This window comes from Perca fluviatilis, chromosome 9, assembly GCF_010015445.1.
Source record: "Perca fluviatilis chromosome 9, GENO_Pfluv_1.0, whole genome shotgun sequence".
Lineage (NCBI taxonomy): Eukaryota > Metazoa > Chordata > Actinopteri > Perciformes > Percidae > Perca > Perca fluviatilis.
Window position 1 is genome coordinate 28,367,352 of NC_053120.1, and position 19,094 is coordinate 28,386,445.

General features: G+C 39.5%; 1 protein-coding gene across 1 annotated transcript; it reads left to right on the plus strand.

Annotated features, from left to right (window-relative positions):
• Positions 1 to 6,231: 6,231 nt before the first annotated feature.
• LOC120565126 (cytochrome P450 2J6-like) lies at positions 6,232 to 11,680 on the plus strand. Its single transcript, XM_039810541.1, has 9 exons — positions 6,232 to 6,513; positions 6,892 to 7,057; positions 7,152 to 7,304; positions 7,381 to 7,541; positions 7,669 to 7,845; positions 7,939 to 8,077; positions 10,304 to 10,491; positions 10,594 to 10,735; positions 10,833 to 11,680. Exons 1-9 carry the CDS (start codon positions 6,322 to 6,324, stop codon positions 11,006 to 11,008), a joined length of 1,494 nt encoding a protein of 497 aa, XP_039666475.1. The 5' UTR covers positions 6,232 to 6,321; the 3' UTR covers positions 11,009 to 11,680.
• Positions 11,681 to 19,094: the final 7,414 nt, after the last annotated feature.

The window sequence follows — 19,094 nt, forward strand, 5'->3', positions numbered from 1 at the left end:
CGTAATGCACAGCAGACTATGGTGCAGATTATTTTCTGAATTATATTGACTTTATTCTTGTAATAGCCTATTATAACTTTATTTTTCTCAAAATATCACGACGCCTCAAAATCTCAGATAACACTGATATATTTTGAATGTGCACAAAGTTTTGAACATGAGCAGAAATCTTGCTCAAACACATATTACAGTGCAGGGGTTTATTAATTCATTAAAATGAATTCATGTATCATTGAGGTGAATAACCTCATGTCATATGCACAGTGAGGGAGGTTACTTCCTCAAAGCAATACAGAATGTCTGACAGCCTTACTGCAATATATTCCATTATGTTTTTATATTTGGATTGTAATCTATGTTTCCCTTTACATAAAAATATTTCCAACATAAATTGATTCAGAAAAAGTTATACATACACTACTGGTCAAAAGTTTTAGAACACCCCTAATTTCTAGTTTTTTATTGACATTTTATCAGTTCAAGTCCAATGAATAGCTTGAAATGGTACAAAGGTATGTCTATGTGGTGAACTGCCTGAGGTTAAAAAAAAAAAAGTAAGGTTACCCAAAACTGACAAATAATGTACATTTCAGTATTTTACAAAAAGGCCTTTTTCAGGGAACAAGAAACGGGTTAACAACGTAAAGCTGTTCTGAACCAATGAAGGTTGATCAAGTTTTGAAAGTTGGTGCTACCAATTCCCACATGTGTTCCAACTTGTCTGGATTACTTACAACCCCCTCTGTTTGTATAAAAGTATTGTTGGAACTCACTGTGGTACCATACCCTCGTGAGCATTATTTGAACAGTATTGTACTGCAGAAAGTAGTGTGTTGCCTTAAAAATGGCGGGAAAAAGGCAATTAACAATGGAAGAGAGACAGACCATCATAACACTTAAGAATGTTGGTCTTTCTACAGAGAAATTGCGAAGAAAGTCAAGGTGTCAGTGAGTACAATATTCTTCACCATCAAAAGGCACTTAGAAACTGGGGGAAACTGACAGGAAGATGTCTGGCAGACCCAAAGCCACAACAGAATCAGGAGACAAGTTTCTGAGAGTCAACAGCTTGCGTGATAGGCGGCTCACAGGACAACAGCTTCAAGCACAGCTTAATAGTGGTCGTAATAAGCAAGTCTCAGTTTTTTCTCAGAGAAGACTTCGAGCTGCAGGTTTGATAGGTCGAGTTGCAGCAAGAAAGCCATTGCTAAGACGTCAAAGTAAGAAAAAGAGGCTTGCCTGGGCCAAGAAACATTGTCAATGGACTACTGAAGACTGGAAGAAGGTGCTATGGACTGATGATCAAAATTTGAAATCTTCGGTTCATCACGCAGGATTTTTGTACACCGTCGAGTAGGCGAAAGGATGGTTCCTCAGTTTGTGACATCAACTGTCAAACATGGAGGAGGAAGCGTGATGGTCTGGGGCTGTTTTGCTGGATCCAGGGTCGGTGATTTGTACAGAGTGAAAGGCACCCTGAACCAAAACGGCTACCACAGCATTTTGCAGCGCCATGCAGTACCCTCTGGTATGCGCCTAGTTGGTCAGGGGTTCATCCTACAGCAAGATAATGACCCAAAACATAAGTCCAAGCTATGCCAGAAATACCTTAGCAAAAAAGAACAAGATGGTAAGTTTAAAAACATGGAGTGGCCAGCACAGTCACCAGACTTAAACCCCATTGAGCTGGTTTGTGAAGAACTGGACAGAAAAGTGAAAGCAAAGCAACCTACAACTGCCACACATTTATGGGAACTTCTGCAACAGAGTTGGGAAGAACTTTCTGAAGAATATTTGATTTCCATTGTAGAAAGAATGCCACGAGTGTATTCAGCTGTTATATCTGCCAAAGGGGGCTACTTTGATGAGTCAAAAATGTTGAATACATTTTGGTTTATAAATTGATTCCATGCTTTCTTTTTTAACTTCAATTATTTATTTGTTCTATTCTTTCATTTCAGAGTACAATAAGACATTGAACTGCATGAATTTCAATAAAAACCTGGAAAAATTGGGGTGTTCTAAAACTTTTTGACCAGTAGTGCAGGTGCATACAAATTCACCGGAATGCAGGAAATGAAGTGTGTAATGTTGCAGCAGGGTCAGTCCTCGCAAATATGGCATTACTTGAAGCAGTTAAAGCTTTAGTGCGTAACTTTTTGATATTAATGATTGTCCGTTACGTTCAAGCCATAGCAAAATGAGTTGCTACAAAGATAATTAAGACTATCAGCTCCACACAACTCTCCCTGTATTTCTCACTATGACTAAAACATGTGACAGAAACTACGCACTATGGGCTAGATTTACTAACACTAGCACAGTTTGCGCTGCGTCCGTTTATGCGAGTTCGGTAATAGCGCACGCTATGCTTCCACATTTTGCGTAGTATTTATCAACCCTGACACCCATCAGGCAATCAGCGTCTTTCTCCGCCCACTAGACCGTAAATTGCGCTGTAGCAAAGCGGTACATGTGCTATGATACGGCTGAGTGCAGACTGCGATATTCCCACTGCTGATGCTATGACTGTTTGAAATGATCCTGATGCCAATATTTGTAATGTAGCGAGGAGTTTAACAACTGCTGGAATGGGATGTGAACGCTGAGTGGGGGATTCAATTTCATCTTTGATTTCTTCCAGTAACTCTAATATTGCATGGCTGCTTGATCTGTAACGCTAAATGATGTTGTGTTCACTGACAAAGTGTGATTCTTGTGTTAAAAATATTTTCAGCCTCGCCTATGTCTTCGTCTTGCTCAAATTACTGTTGCCATTTCACCAGCGGCACAAAGGTCTACGAGGAAACTCGATTGCGGCTGGTTTAAAGAGGCAGAGAATTTGTAAATACCACGGAATATATAATTAGGTGCACTTTGCGCTTATCCTCCCACCTTTTTGGGTGGAACTCCCACTTTCCCCACGACCCTCCCACGAACGCATATTGAAAGCGCAACTTGTCTCTTCTCGCTCATGTGGCAGAAAATCTGCGATTTTACCCAAGTGCGCCCTGTTTGTAAATAGCCCGCATCGGTTACGTCCGTCTTTGCAACCAATTAGTGCCTGGAAACAGGCGCAAACGGCTTGATAAATCTAGCCCTATAGCTTTAAGTTGTCCATTATTCATCTCTTTTTTAAATATGTATGACTTGACAAAGTAACTATTTAAAAGTCAGTTTCTGAGCTTTAGTTACAGCTGTGACTGCATACTCTCAGTGCGTGCTCCCGGTTTTGGGCATTTCCTTCCTGTAATGGTTGAGCCGACATTGTAATAGCCAATAACTATGAATCCTTTCTTAGAGAGAAGGCATTCCCGATAACGTTCAAAGAATACAGCTCAATTTTCAAATCTATACCCAATGGCAGAATTAATGAAAAGTTATTAAAAGTAAATGAGGTTTACGCTTACTCTTTATATGAAGGGTATTGATGTTATGAGCAGCAAATGTACCGATAAGCATTTAAAGACATTTTTCTGGAATTGTCATTTTACTGATATTAAATGGCATAGGGCCTGGCTTGTTCCTTGTATATATTGTATTACAAACAAAATTAGCGAATTACACTTGAAAATATTGCATAATATATACCCTACAAACCTGTTGATCTCAAAATGTATATGATTGTAGCTTTTGTAAGACAGAACAAGGATCTTTAACCCATCTTTTATGGTTGTTCATTCTGTATTAGATTCTGGAAAGACTTTGAAAATGATATAGTATCTAAAACAACACATACATTCACACTTAAGGGAAAAATGTTATCATCTACTTTGAATGTAAAGATAGCAACATGTGTAATATTGTAAATATTTTTATCTTATTAGGTAAGTTCCATATTCACAAAGCAACATTTTCCAAATCAACCCCATGTTTAAATCTATTCCAAATTGAAATTGATATGTACTTTGAGTTTTTTTAAATTGGTAACAAATAAGAAAGGTATGTTAATAACTAATATCTACTCTAATATCTTCTTTATTTATGAATTATATTTATTTTTGTTTAAATACATACTTACTTTTTACATTATGTCACGTGTATTTATTTATGTACATTTTATGTTTACGAACTGAGATGATTGACTGTTTGTAAACTGAATTCTAAAAATAAATAGATTAATGAATAATTGAAAGCCATTACAATTATTTTTCTTAACCAACTTCAAAAATGTAAGTTTAAATTGTTCACACACTTTATGAAATGTGAAACAACTGGCAGATACTGATATCTGGTGGTGAAATTGTAAATATAAATGGAAATTCTGACCTTTAAGCACACTTGGCACTAGTGTTAATTTTGTCACCTATATTCACATATCTTTTTTTGTTAGTCAAGTTTTAGTCAACAAAAAGTCTCGTCATTTTAGTCTACTTTTAGTCAAAAGAGAACTCAAGGTATCTTAGTCAAGTTTTAGTCAACCAAAAGTCTCGTCATTTTAGTGTAGTTTGACGTGGTATCCTGGATAACAGACTACCTGACGGAGAGACCACAGTTAGGCTGAAGGACTGCGATCTGCAGCACCGGAGCACCTCAGGGACTGTGCTTTCACTGTTCCTGTTCACCCTGTACACTTCTGACTTCAGCTACAACTCTGAGTCATGCCACATGCAGAAGTTTTCGGATGACACTGCAATTGTGGGGTGTATCAGGGATGGACAGGAGGACGAGTACAGGAACCTGGTGGATGACTTTGTGCAATGGTGCAGGCTAAACCATCTGCAGCTGAACGCAAGGAGTTGGTGGTGAATTTCAGGAGATCTAAGCCACATATGCCACCAGTCTCCATTGAAGGGGTCAATGTGGAGGTGGTCAGCACATATAAGTACCTGGGGGTACACATGGACAACAAACTGGACTGGTCAGCCAACAGGGATGCGCTGTATCGGAAAGGGCAGAGTAGGCTTTACTTCCTGAGGAGGCTGAGGTCATTCAATGTCTGCAGTAAGCTTTTAGTTTTACCAGTCAGTCATTGCCAGTGTCCTGTTTTATGCTGTGGTGTGCTGGGGAGGCAGAATTAAGAAGAGAGACGCTGGGCAACTAAACAACTGTAGAGAAACGGACCATGAGTAGGATGCTAGCGATCATGGATAATGAGCATGAGCCTGTCTTTCTCAGCCCCTACCACCATTATATCTCTGTCTGCTGTACACCTGACTGTCTTATAGGCTATATTAGCCCTCCTACACAATCTGGATGCTGGTCATAACATCTACATCTTATAACTTATTCCCTGTTATATCGTTCTTAACGTATATTATTTATTTTCTGTCAAGCAATTCTAATTCTATTAGGTTTACATCCTTGTCTTTTCATAGCCATAGTTAAAATTTAATAATAAGCTATTGCACTGATCAATCCCTACACTGTTCTCTTTTGCACTACCACCATTGCACACAGTCTACCTTAGCATTTTTAACTCTTTACATTTCTGTGAGTGATTTTTATAACTCTTTATTTTCTGTGAGTGATTTTTATGTATGTGAGATATATGTGTATATATGTTTGTTGTGTTATGGTTGTCTAAGCTACTGGATGCCTAAAATCTCCCTCGGGATGAATAACATATCTATCCATCTATCTATCTAGAAAATCCAACATTTCCACTGTGCCAGACAAAAGGATCCCTGCAACATACCTTAAGCTGTTGCATAAAGGCACCCCTGCTGGGGTCTCTCAATGGCTTCTTTAGCAACTCCAAATGTTTTGAGGCATCTATCAGGGCAGAGATAGAGGGGCCATGTTGGCTTCTGAACCTTGAGATTTCATAGACACCTTCCTGATAGAGAATAAAAGAATGGTGTTTACAATGTAGACTAAGCCAATCAATATGTATGAGAAGTAAAAACTAACTTGGCGTATGCTTGGCTGCTTAGCCTGACAGCACAACACTACTAGTGAACTATGACAATCTGGTTCTATGTTGTCTAGATTCGTCCTGGCTGGTAGGGTGACTTTATTGCATGCCACTGCACAATAGATCTGTTAGTTGCCTTCATTCCTACAGCACTTTGTTGGCTTGACTCTCTTGAGATGATCAATTTCCAAAGTCCAAGGTTACTGAAAGACAGGTTTTGCACTTTGTGTGTGTTATCATATTACTAAACTGAGATTATTGTTGCTTAATCATAAGTACACAGATGTTGTTCGCCAAGGTAAAGATAGGCGTGTCTTTATCTGGTTATGTAAGTAATGTCGCAACCAATGTTGTGCAGAATCCTTTGTTTTTAAGTCGTCTGTAATGTTAGTAGTGTGTAGTGCAGTGTAAGGTCTTGAAAAGATCAGACCTTACTCTTTCTGCAGATTTAACTCCCTTTAACAATGTGGCTTTATAATTTTTTGCTGGGGTTTGACCTGAAAGGGCTTTTCCTGTTTATTTGTATTTCTATCCTAATAGCAGACTTCCTAAAATTCAGGAATCCTCCAAATTATCCTCCAGGACCTCTGCCCCTTCCCCTTGTGGGAAATGTCTTCAGTGTAGACAGGAAACATCCACAAATTTATTTTACTAAGGTAAGGTATAATAAAATCATATTTTGTGTGATTTAGTTTTGACACATTCTAATACATTCAATCTATTATGTGTATTATGTAAATGTTAAATCATTTAATATATCAATAACAATACTTTGCCAATGTACTAAAAAAAGTTTAAGCCATTTCAATTATTTTTAATAGTTCACATAGTAAATGTACTTTACATTGTTTACACTCTTCAGGAAATGTGCAGTTGTGTTTAAACTACTTATTGTTATATAGAAATATGGTTGCCCATTCGTTCCTCATTGCACATTTGTAGATTTTGTTTTTGAACAATTAAAAAATGTACATGATGCAGACACTGGTGTGTTGTGATTCATTAGTGTTTGTTTCCAAATGTGTTATTCACAGCTGGCTGACATCTATGGGAATGTGTTCAGTGTCCGCCTTGGTGGTGAGAAGATGGTGTTTGTGTCTGGGTACAAGATGGTGAAGGAAGCCATAGTGACACAAGCTGAGAATTTTGTGGATCGACCATACAGTGCAATAGCTGACAGGTTATACTCAGGAGACTCAGGTGTACAAATCTCTCCCTTTCTCTTGTCTCATGCTATGCAGGAATTAGTTCCCATGAGTCCTGAACTCTATTTCTTCTGCATGCTTGCGTCTAGGTGGTCTGTTCTCAAGCAGTGGTGAAACATGGAAGAGACAGCGACGCTTTGCCTTGTCTACCTTACGTAGCTTTGGCCTGGGCAAAGTTACCATGGAGCAGAGTATCTGTGAGGAAATACGACATCTGCAGGAGGAGATAGAGAAGGACAAAGGTTTGCAAAATAAGCTCATAATGAGCATCTCTTCAGCAGTAAAGCATTGTCTAAACAGTGGCGTCCTCTCCTCCAGGTGAACCTTTCAATCCAGCAGGCTTCTTCAACAATGCTGTGTCCAACATCATTTGCCAGCTGGTGTTCGGGAAACGGTTTGACTACAACGACCACAACTTCCAGACCATGCTGAAGTATATGTCTGAAGCTGTTAGGCTGGAGGGCTCTGTATGGGGTACGGTAAGTCATTAATATCCATTTAGTTCAATCATGTTCAGAGGCACAGCATTCTGGTGGGATTGTTGGTGAGGCCCATGTCTGTGTTCAAAGGGTGATGAAATGTGACATACTGTTTTCTTCTGAGCAGCTGTATGAGTCATTCCCTGGAGTGATGAAGCACTTACCAGGTCCTCACAACAAAATATTCAGCTACAACTACGCCATTCTAGATTGGATCAGTCAGGAGATAAAAAGTCATAAGAAGGACCTGGACCACAGCGATCCCAGAGACTACATTGATGCTTTCATCATTGAAATGGAGAATGTACGTTAACAGTTGCACTGCACAACACTGTGTAGCCCTTCCTCTCAATCTACCAGACACTCAATACTGTATTTTCTCTGCATTTCTGAATAGCACAAAGAGACTGATCTGGGCTTCACTGAGACCAATCTGGCCATGTGCACTCTGGATCTATTCGTGGCGGGATCAGAGACAACGTTCACTACTTTGCTGTGGGCTTTGGTTTTCCTCATCAAAAACCCTGATATTCAGAGTAGGTGACATGTTTGGCCATAGAGACAGAGCGCATTTTAAGTCCCGCCCTCACTAGAGGGGAAAACAACTCTTTGCTCTCTAATGACTTTGTATCGCGTGAAGGTTCAGCAAGCAAACAACAGAAAAAAGCTAAAAGCTTAAAAGCTGTGTGTGGTGGGATGCACTACTAACATGGTAAAGACCCCATAACTAGGTTCTTGGACCGGAAAAACTTTGAAAACAAGAGTGGATGCAGACATGAGGAATCAGCGGAAATGGGAAGAATATGGAATCCTGACAATAAGCTAATGTTATGCGTTACGTGTGTAACACGCATTTCGTTACCAAGTCAAATATCCAAATGTCAGTTTAAGACTAACTATATTTCTGTTATTTAGGCCAAAGCATTTGGACAGTATCCAACTTGTGTTATAGTGGAATGTGGATCAGTTCTAATGCTATGCAGTATTATGTTTCCACGTGTTTTAACTTGCTAATTTAGCACCTCTAACTGGAATTAGAATGATAGCTATATATCTATTACCTAGGCTCTGAGCAGTAATTGACAAGACTCACAAGGAGACTTTACTTTTTTTTAAACAGAACAGCTGGCAGCTTTATTACACAATCACAGTGTACCAAACTATTCACAGAATTATTTTACCTTACATTAGAAAATACCCCAAAATAAAATAGAGCTCTTTCATTTAGTAAAAATGAGGAAAGCTAAATAAATTGTCCTTGGAAAAATAGAAAATCACTCTACCCGGGTAGTAAACCAAAAACACATTCAAGTTTCCTTATCTGGAATCCAATATCCGAGATCTGGATAAGAATCAGTTCAGTCACACCGCAGAAGAGAATCCGACACAGCTGGCCACACTGCGTCCAAACGTTCCTTCTGTGGAATATCACTCACTGGGACAGGCTCGCTATCGAAGTCGGTATGGTTTGGAACCAAACTAAATCCAGGATAAAAAAACAATCTGTACGTAGCAGTACAGAATAGATAAAAACCGTTATAATTCTTTCTATGTCTTTTTCCATTATAGTACCTTATTTACTTTTATTTTCTCAATAAACCAGTTACACATTTAAACCTATTAGCTATGGTTATAAGAGAACTGTTCAAATCACACTATGACTATGTTCCATATAAGTCTGTTTGACTAGAGACCATACTTTGCCAATGGCAAAGTCAAAACATGGTACAAAATTAAACAATAGCATTTCTTTTCCTAAATAAATGATGTTCCTTACAGGATTAATGCATTTTTAAATCATAACATATAATGAACTGTATGCTATTAAACTATTAAACAACATGAAATAAATTGTATTATTATTATATTATTATACATTATTTCCCCATTAGTCATTTTACCTCAGTTAAACACATTTAGAACACAGTACTTAGCTGAATAAAAAATTCACACATTATGACCTAAGTGCAATATAAACATCTTACAATACTCTCATGTCACTCTGATTTTTTTTTTTTTTTCATAATAGCCTGAGATCTTAAAACCTAATAGTGTTTACTGATAACATCACCTCATGTTAGCTAGCAATATGGTAAGCTAATGAGCACGTTGAGACAACAGAAACTCAACGGAGGTTTTGGCAGGAAAAAACGGTGAAGAACAACAGAAAAGTGTCTCCCACAATGCAGTCCTCGGGTTACTAGTACAAAATTAAAACTCCTGATTAGAATTGACTAGATATCTTACTGTTTTCTCTCTCTACTGTTTTCTCCCTCTACTGGCATCATGTAATTTGACACTCGACTAGTTAAACCTTTAGTGACAGCATATTCTATATGGGTTACACTAACACACAAATAACAGGTTTATATTAGTATGCTAATGCCCACAATGCCAACATGCTCATCATCATCTTAGTTTAGCATGTAAGCATTTTGCACTCAATTATATGAAGGAACAGACGTGTACAAGGACAGCTGTGGGAACCACGGACGTGTAGTAGCTCTGTTTATACTATGCGCTTGGAGGATGTGTTCCACACATGGGCAGTACATCGCTGCACTACCATTTGTAGCAGAGAGGCTGCGCCAATGTGTCTGGCCACTTTATTTCCATCAAGTTCAACTTCAGCAGAATTTAACACGCCAATGAACACGCCAGTGAACACAAACTATAATTTTGGCTTAAGATGTCATTCACATGAATTTTTTTCTCAGCCTGTTGCTACAAGCTTTATTCCTTTAAATTTCTTGTCTTTCTAGACAAAGTCCAGGCAGAGATAGACAGAGTGATCGGACAGACCCGACTGCCCAGTATGGCAGACAGATCTAACCTGCCCTACACTGACGCTGTCATCCACGAGATCCAGAGAATGGGAAACATTGTTCCTCTCAATGGACTTAGAATGGCTGCCAAGGACACAACACTGGGTGGTTACATCATACCCAAGGTGCATTTATTACACAGTCATTTTCAGTCTTAAGAGGATTGTCTCTGTAATATGAGTTATGAATTAATTGGTGTTAATCTATGGATCTTTTTGTTTTTTTAGGGTACGTCCTTGTTGCCCAACTTGACCTCTGTGCTGTTTGACAAGACTGAATGGGAGACACCAGACACCTTCAACCCTGGACACTTCCTAGATGCTGAGGGAAAGTTTGTGAAAAGAGATGCTTTCCTGCCTTTCTCTGCAGGTAAACAACATTCACCTGAATTTTACGCATAATCTGAACCAGAATATATGTTCTACTCTCAGCTGTTACACCAAATGTGTGTTTGTGGACTCTTTAGGGAAACGTGTGTGTCTCGGAGAAGGCCTCGCCAAAATGGAGCTGTTCCTGTTTTTGGTCGGTTTACTACAGAAGTTCTCTTTCTCTGTTCCTGATGGAGTAGAGTTAAGTACAGAAGGAGTTACTGGAGTTACACGTGTACCGCACCCCTTCAAAGTTTACGCCAAGGCTCGCTGAATTATACCATATCTCACTGAATCATTTTTCATCTACACAACGTGTAACAAACTGTAGAATGTAAAAATAATGGATGGAGCTTCCAAGTCTGAAAAATGAAGCTAATGCAGAATTGCCTTAAACCTTCATTCTATTTAAGTTCCAGCGGGGGGGAGGAGGGGCAGCACTGGTTGCAAAAAGAAGCCGGCTTGTATAGAGAAGTCTTTTTCAATAAAGCATGATGTTAATTTAGTAAATTATTGTCCCATTTATTTTTAAGAAAAGACGATAAAGAAGGTCATGTGTAGGGTGGCTAAACGCCACCTGTCAATCATAATAGAGGCTTTTTGTACATTAAAAAAGCCAAACTTGTGTTTTTACTTCTTGGAACATTTTGGTCGCCTAAAAATGTCTTGTTCAGTGTTCGGTAGCACCTTGCCAACTGAGCCTAACTAGCTAGCGCTAGCATTAGCTTCTAACTTAAGGGAACGTTTGCCATGTTTTTGTTAAACTAGCTATACATGCAGATGAACGGCGCCAGTACCTGGAGGTCAATTTTCCCTCTTTAATGTTTAGCTTATTGCAGCAACATTGCAACCATAGGCGACACCGTCTTATAGTGCGTTCCATGTGTACTCGGAACTCAGATTTTCAGAGGTCAAAGTTGGAGACACGCCCACTGACCTCTGATTTCCGAGCTTGGAACTCGGACAACAGAGATGGGAAGTAACGAAGTACAAATACTTCGTTACTGTACTTAAGTAGATTTTTCGGATATTTCTACTTTACTTTACTATTTTTTTTTGTGGCGACTTTTTACTTTTACTCCTTACATTTTAACACGAATATCGGTACTTTCTACTCCTTACATTTTAAAAATTGGCTCGTTACTTTAGTTTTGTACAAGAGGTCGTAATGTCGGAGAATAGCGCGGACACGCGCCTCACACCGCGAGCGGGAGCGTGCACCACACAGAAAAAAGTGAGAAAAAAGAAAGAAAGACTGCTGTCCGGAGGATAATCAGTTGAGATGGTGTGTGTGCGTCCTTGAGAACTGTAAGTCGTATAACTTATGTTGTCAGTTCATGTAAGCCTGTTGTTGTATTGGTCTATAGTTCCTGCACAGTTAAAGTAGGTTAGCTAGTGATTTAGTTGTTTGTGTTCTTCACCTGTTAGCTAGGTTTCACGTTGCTTGTAAAGCATCAAAAGAGAGAAGTTGTCTCTGTCCGTGTTTTACAGACACACCTGGGGGGGGGGCGAAGTTTGAAACTTAAATACGGTCCTAATCTAGTCCTCACTAACAAGTTTCAAATAATTTCGCTGGAGTTACCGTTATTATTTTTCACGTGATCAATACCGAATTCAATCTAATTGGATGGGAATATAGTGTAGGCTACGTTGCATGTAACGCACCACTACAAGACAACTCGACAGATTCGGTCGCATTCATTTGCGGCAAATAATTGCAGCTTGATGGTGGTAACGTTAGCACTAGTAGTATGGACGGCGACATGATTGAAAATGAAGAAAACAGAGATCCCAGAGATTAGGCAGACAAGCAGCAAGACATTCCCAATCATCCCTGGCCTTATCTGAGAGAGATGTTTGAGATAGGCTAGGAGGCATCAAGTATGACTCCTGGCCAATGTGCTGTGTAACTCTAAAAGTATGGGGAACTTCTTAATTAATCTATGTTTAGTAATTCATATTGTATCCTTTATTTTCTTTCTATATTTGAGCACACACACATACATGTAGATTCCTTTAAATGTTAAGGGGACGATTAAAAAAGAGAAACTGAATCACAATTGAATTCATATCTTGCTACTCAGTCAGAATCTTATTAAGCTGGAGTCCCAGTCTCTGTCACAATAATCATATATGTGATGTTTGGCAGACATCCATTTAAAATGTAGACAATGGAATATAAAGAGCCTGGTTTTTATGTCCACTGAAGTTTCTCATCTTGCACTCTAGTAACGTGTGTGGTCCAGGTAGCTTTGCATAAAAAGTGGTTGTCATTCGCAAGGCTACTTTTACTTTTATACTTTAAGTACATTTCAAAGCCTGTACTTTGTTACTTTTACTTAAGTAAAGAAGTTAAATCAGTACTTCTACTTTTACCAGAGTATTTTTTAACACAAGTATCTGTACTTCTACTTAAGTACGGGAAGTGAGTACTTTTGCCATCTCTGTCGGACAACCTCTCAGTAGCCCGAGTTCAAAATCCAACATGGCTGCCCCCTGTATTAAATCTACATTGTGTAAGCAGAGCTGCCAACTCTCACGCATTGGCCGTGAGACACACGCATTTGATTAGTTTCACACGCTCACACCCCCGATTTCTCACGCTGAAGTGTCAACCTGGTCGCAAAATTACGAATCCCACCATGGCCACGCCAAGACCCGCCCTACAAAGCAGCTTAATTGGTTGGGGTTAGGGATTTCACCTCGAGTGGTTAAGGTTAGGGTTATGGGATTGGTCAGGGGATAGGTCCTGTACATGTAAGCATGGACGCCTAGCCAATAGTAGTGTGTGAAGGCTATTGAAGGGCGGGTCTTGGCATGGCCATAATGGGAAAAAATATTGCAACCCGGTCGATCAAATGCCTGAAAGATGAGTTTATCTATAGATCTACCTGTCGAGCCGGTCGTGATTGACAAGTTATGCTTTCAGAGACAGTGAGGGGGTTCAAGAGCGCTCCCTTGCTGTGGAATTTTTGAACATTTCTTCACGAGCCATCCCAGGCGCGTTTCCCTGGCTTCAGGTATGCTTTGAGTATTACAGACCCGTCCGTTGCTTTGTGTCCACTCTCTCTGTAAAAATAGAGGTGAGCAGCGCGGCTGGTAAGTGTAGCAACTTAAGTAAATTTTAGTGGACTCGCTCTGCTGTGGGCAGTGACACGTTGCATCCGTGCTCTACCTCCGATGAAGAGCAGCGTAGGCTACAGCCACGTCTAAACTTTGTCAGAGACCAGAGACCCAAATGGTCCTCTGTGTCTGTCAGACAGAATACTACCATATCAGCAGAGCAATAATATGCACAGCAGACTATATTACAACTCTTCAAATTTCGGAGAACACAGATGGGAGGAGTTATATTTTCAATTTGCACAAAGTTGTAAACATGAGCAGAAATCTGATGCAACACATCTGAGCTATTGAAGTCCAGGGGTTTATAATGAATAAGATAACATGAATAAGGATTAGAATAGGATTTATAGGATTATAAATAGGATTAGAATGTATGTAAATCAGTTGTTCTCCTTCTTTAGAATTTCAGTGGTCCTAGTAGATCCCTTTGGTAGACCAATGTTATTGTGTGTGTGTGTGTGTGAGTGTGTGTGTGTTGTAGTAGTAGTAAAGAGACAGAATGGGAGAAGAAGTTTGTGTGAGGTGGACCTGGTCACCATAGACCCAAATCTTCTCAGCTGTTGCTACTGTTATATGCTGCACCGTCTCTTCATGTGGCACATTATGTTTGGCACATTGTATGGGCCACTTCTTATATCATAACAAGGTAATACAATAGGGGGGGGGGGGGCATACCCCTGGACCCCCCTAGGGAGAACCCCCCTCCACATAACAAATCACAATTTAAACCCTGACAGTAATGATGCTGAATGAGCCAAAGAAATTTGCTTTGTACGCAGTAAAATTTGGGTTCGCCCCATCAAATCTCACTCAAAGGTTTTGAGAAAAGTTGGCAGCTCTGTGTAAGAATATCTCCCATCTAGCGTTGAAATCATATATCGCAATCTTAGACAGTATATAATGGACCAACAGACCTCGTTGCTCTGGATGGAGACCAGTGAAGGATATTAGAAGAACTTTTCCGGTGATCTCTTGCTTTACTGCGCAGCCTCCAACTGAGAGAGACAACGTAAATGTGACGTGAGCAACGTGTCTGAAAGTTGTAAGTGTTCTGGTAGCTGTGCCAAGAGAAATCTCAATCATTCCCAATCTTACAGAGACGGAGAGCGTAGGTATATGTAAGGAGATAACATAGGCAGAGGCTAATTATTGCTAACTAAAATGCTAGTTAACATTAGTAATTAAACCTAAACAGCTCATGTAAGTCGAAACTGCTTGCGAGCTTCTCCTGTACTATACGGTAATTCCTCTACTATATGACACAATCGTTTTTACAAAAACATTTGCTACGGAGCCGTAACGTGAGGTACAAGGTAATGGAGCCTTTTATACATTGTCGTGTTTCTTTAGAACTAAACAATGGACAAATAGAGTCTTTAAACGCTTCAGATGTAAAGTTATTTGCTGTCAAGTGACGTCAAAATGAATGCTAGTCAGTGGAATGCTAATGGGAGGTGATACCTTTGTAGCATCAAAATGGCGCCATAGGAGGTTCGAGTTCTGAAGCGAAGCTTACCCCCTTGATCGCAATCAACTCTCTCTCACCACGCAGTATTGCAGCTACGGTAGCCTTCCCGCTTCAAAAAGCGAAGGTGTACAAAACGGCGTCTATCTGTTGCAGAGTGGCACGGACGCGCGTTCACACCACAAGCGGGCACGTGCGCCACCCGACGGAAAGGAGAGAGACAGAAAAGGAGACTGCAGTGGTCCGGAGGATAATTATCGAGTTGGGATATGGTGTGTGCGTCCAAAGCAGCTCCAATGTTCACTCTTTTTTCTCTTGCTCTTTTCAATATCCCTTTTCTTTTTCTGGGTGAATAAGAAGACTCCTGTTACTGAAATTTGGATTTTGAATACGTGTGGTCCTCCATGTTTCCTTCTTCAAACTTGCTGGGGCTGGGAAGCGACGATACCCATTAGCAGCAGCTGTGAGTTGAAAACGAGAAAGGCGGAGCAGTATAGCCTGTATGTCCCTTAACGGCTAACGTATTTCAAGATGGCGCATGGATATGGAGCGTCTACCCCAGTTCATGCAAGAGCAAATGTAAAATTCCAAGCCAATAGGAATACTTGGAGTGGTCAATATTCATAAAAAAGGACAAGTTTTTGAAGGGCAATACAGATTTTGATAATGAACTACAAACGTTACACACTGGGGCTTTAACAGTTGTGAAAGCTGTAGTAACAAATAATTATAAGCACTTCTGTCTTATTTGTGTCTCACTAACAGTTGTTCACACAGGCATGTTTAACTTCTATCTGTGGACATGTTATGCTGTTTGTATGCACAAAAAAATGGCGTAATGTGTTGTTATCAACTAGTATTGCTAACAATGGCTAACCGGGCTAGAGTGAATGAAAACAATGAAAATCTGACTCGTAAATGGAACGCATTCAACTCGGGTGTGACGTCATTCCGGCTCCAGCTTCTGAGTCCCGAGGTAAATGGAATGCACTATTAGCCGTGTCATCCTTAAAAGCTCCACCATCTTATCCAACAATTGTCACGTCCGGTTTCAAAAAGACAAGATGGCTACAGCCAAATTGCCAAACGTCACTGCTGCTACATCCATTATTTTTTACAGTCTATTGTAACAGAACGATTTAGGAGAGAAAGCTGTAATTCTTTTTCATTGACCTTTCACTGTTGTTTGATTGTCTCATGTAGGCCTACTGTTTATTCTCTCTGCCAGTAGTATAATTTTGTGTAATAAAAGTTGTTTTTATATTTAAAAAAAATCTTGTAATAATGACACTGTTTGTAAGACATTTCCTTTTGTCCTTGATTTCGTGAACAACCTTTCTTTAAAATTACAATCAAGCTGTGTTTGTTAAGAGTCCTTTATACCGTAATCATGATCAGTTGTAACGTATAAGACATTAGTTAATTGTGGTGTGATCTATAATATTGTTACACTGCATGGGCACCAGGGGGCAGTAGAGGGGAATCACAAGGGTTGTAGGGGATAGTTCGGGGAAGTGAATAAAGTTAAACCATGTGAATGTACCCTGGTGCGTCTTTATTTGATCTTTGATCTATCTATCTTAAGAACCCAACATGACATGGTGTCAGAAGTGGTGCTACAGTAAGTGAAAGGATAGCGAACGTTTTATGAGAAGAGGGAGGAAGAAAAAACTGAAGGGAAAAGTGGATAAGACGGTTCGAGCGCTTCAGAGTGGCTAGCGACCTAGATAAGTCATTAGATGCTAACCAGGGGCCTCATTTATAAAACTGTGCATAGATTCTATTCTGAAAGATTTAATGCGCAAAAAAAAGTCAGAATTTTCGTGCGTTCAGGCCCGTATTAAGACAATGTGGTGCCCCTGGGCACTATACCTCAAAGCCCCCCCGCTATCCACTACCCCCTTTACTCGTGCTGTCCTCCTGGCAAAAATATCAGACATAATCAAGGGGATTTCTCAAATGTAATTTACCAATTTGTCCAACTAAATACATGTAGGCATATGCAGTGAGCACTATATTCAAATGTCTCAATTCAAAATGTCGAATTCAAAAAGCACAGCACTCAATTCAAAATGTCAAAAAACATTTTCATTATGCAAAGAGAAACCAAAACTTGCTTTACCCCTGCCAAAAATATCAGACATAATCAAGGTGATTTCTCAAATGTAATTTACTAACTTATCCAGATACATACATGTAGGCATATGAGCAGTGAGCACTATATTAAAATGTCTCAATTCAAAATGTCTATCAATTCAAAAAGCCAAAATCAATTCTATATATTGCAGCATTGTGGGTCGGTCAAATAGCCTATGTATTTTTAATAAGATATGGAAAAAAGACTATCAATATTAGATCGAAGAATATGGATTCATTGAACAAAGTACTCTGAAAGAAATACAAGTTCTAGGAAAAGAAGCGCAGACCGTGGACCGGTCTTTTACACTTCTCTGCCATCTGAATAAACTCACGAAGTGCACCGGCAGTGCTGGCTGTGCTATGTGCTTGAAAAACACGTTGAAGGGTTGGGCGCAACCAAGTCTCACCCAGAGGTGGGGGGGGGTTTGTGTGAAAAAAAAATTTCTTTGCTTGCCAATTACATTGAATCAAGAAAGCCAACCACTTATCTTTTTTTTTATAACAGTTAATACTTTACATTCATCATTATGATAAAATTTTTTGGGGGGTTAAACTGGCCACTTTTGACTATTGTTAAACCGCCACCCCCCATCCCCCAAATTATAAGTTTGCACGTACCTGTGGACCAACTAAACTTTGACAGATTGGGGAGGGGGAGTGATAGTGGTCATGTAATAGTGATTTATTTATAATTTATTATTATTATTATTATTATGATTATTATTATTATTGTGAAATATGGGTATATGGTCTTTCAACAATATCAAGTGAATAATATAACAATTTACGGAAAATATTGTTAAAGCTTGTGTCATGTGGTGCCCCCCCCACTGGTTGTGAATGGTTGGTGCCCCTGGGCACTGGCCCAAGTGCCCTTATGGATAATCTGGGCCTGCGTGCGTTACCTTATGTGGTCCTGCACGAGCCTCACGCTCCTCCCAAGGTTGTCCCATATTTGTCCTAATAAGGTCCATGTTAATCAGTCAATGAATATTCCAGCCTTGAAAGGAGCTCTTGATCACCAATCACGAAACGGAAAAATGGGGAAAAAACACGATTCAGTGATTGTGAGATCGATGTGCTCTTAACAGAGGTAGAACATCTGTTTGGAAGCCTTAACCCTTGTGTAGTGTTCATATTTTTGTTACACAAACTTAATAATGTAATGTAACAGATTTAGCTCAATTACCAATGATACATCATTTATGGTTCATATTTGCCATTTACCCCTGTGAGATCACATTTATGATCATATGATCATTTTCGTTTTTTGTGAGAAAGGAAATTCAATTATTAAAAAGGTAAAAAATAGAAACAAGATTTTGGATCATTATTGGTGCAAAACAGGTGAAAGTGCTTGAAATGTAACAATTTGGTAACTTTGTGTGGGAATAGCAGGTGCAGAAAGACAACATTACCACACACAGACACCTACAATCAGACACGACCACATAAAGACGCACAGACACATAGACACACACACACACACACACACACAAAAAAAAAAAAAAAAAAAAAAAAAAAAACACACAAGAGATACACATCAAACAAACAACGCATTTCACGGGGAGAGGCAGGGGAGAGCAGCGGAGGAAAAGCGCATTTCCTCCGCTGCACGGTGTGGGAGGAT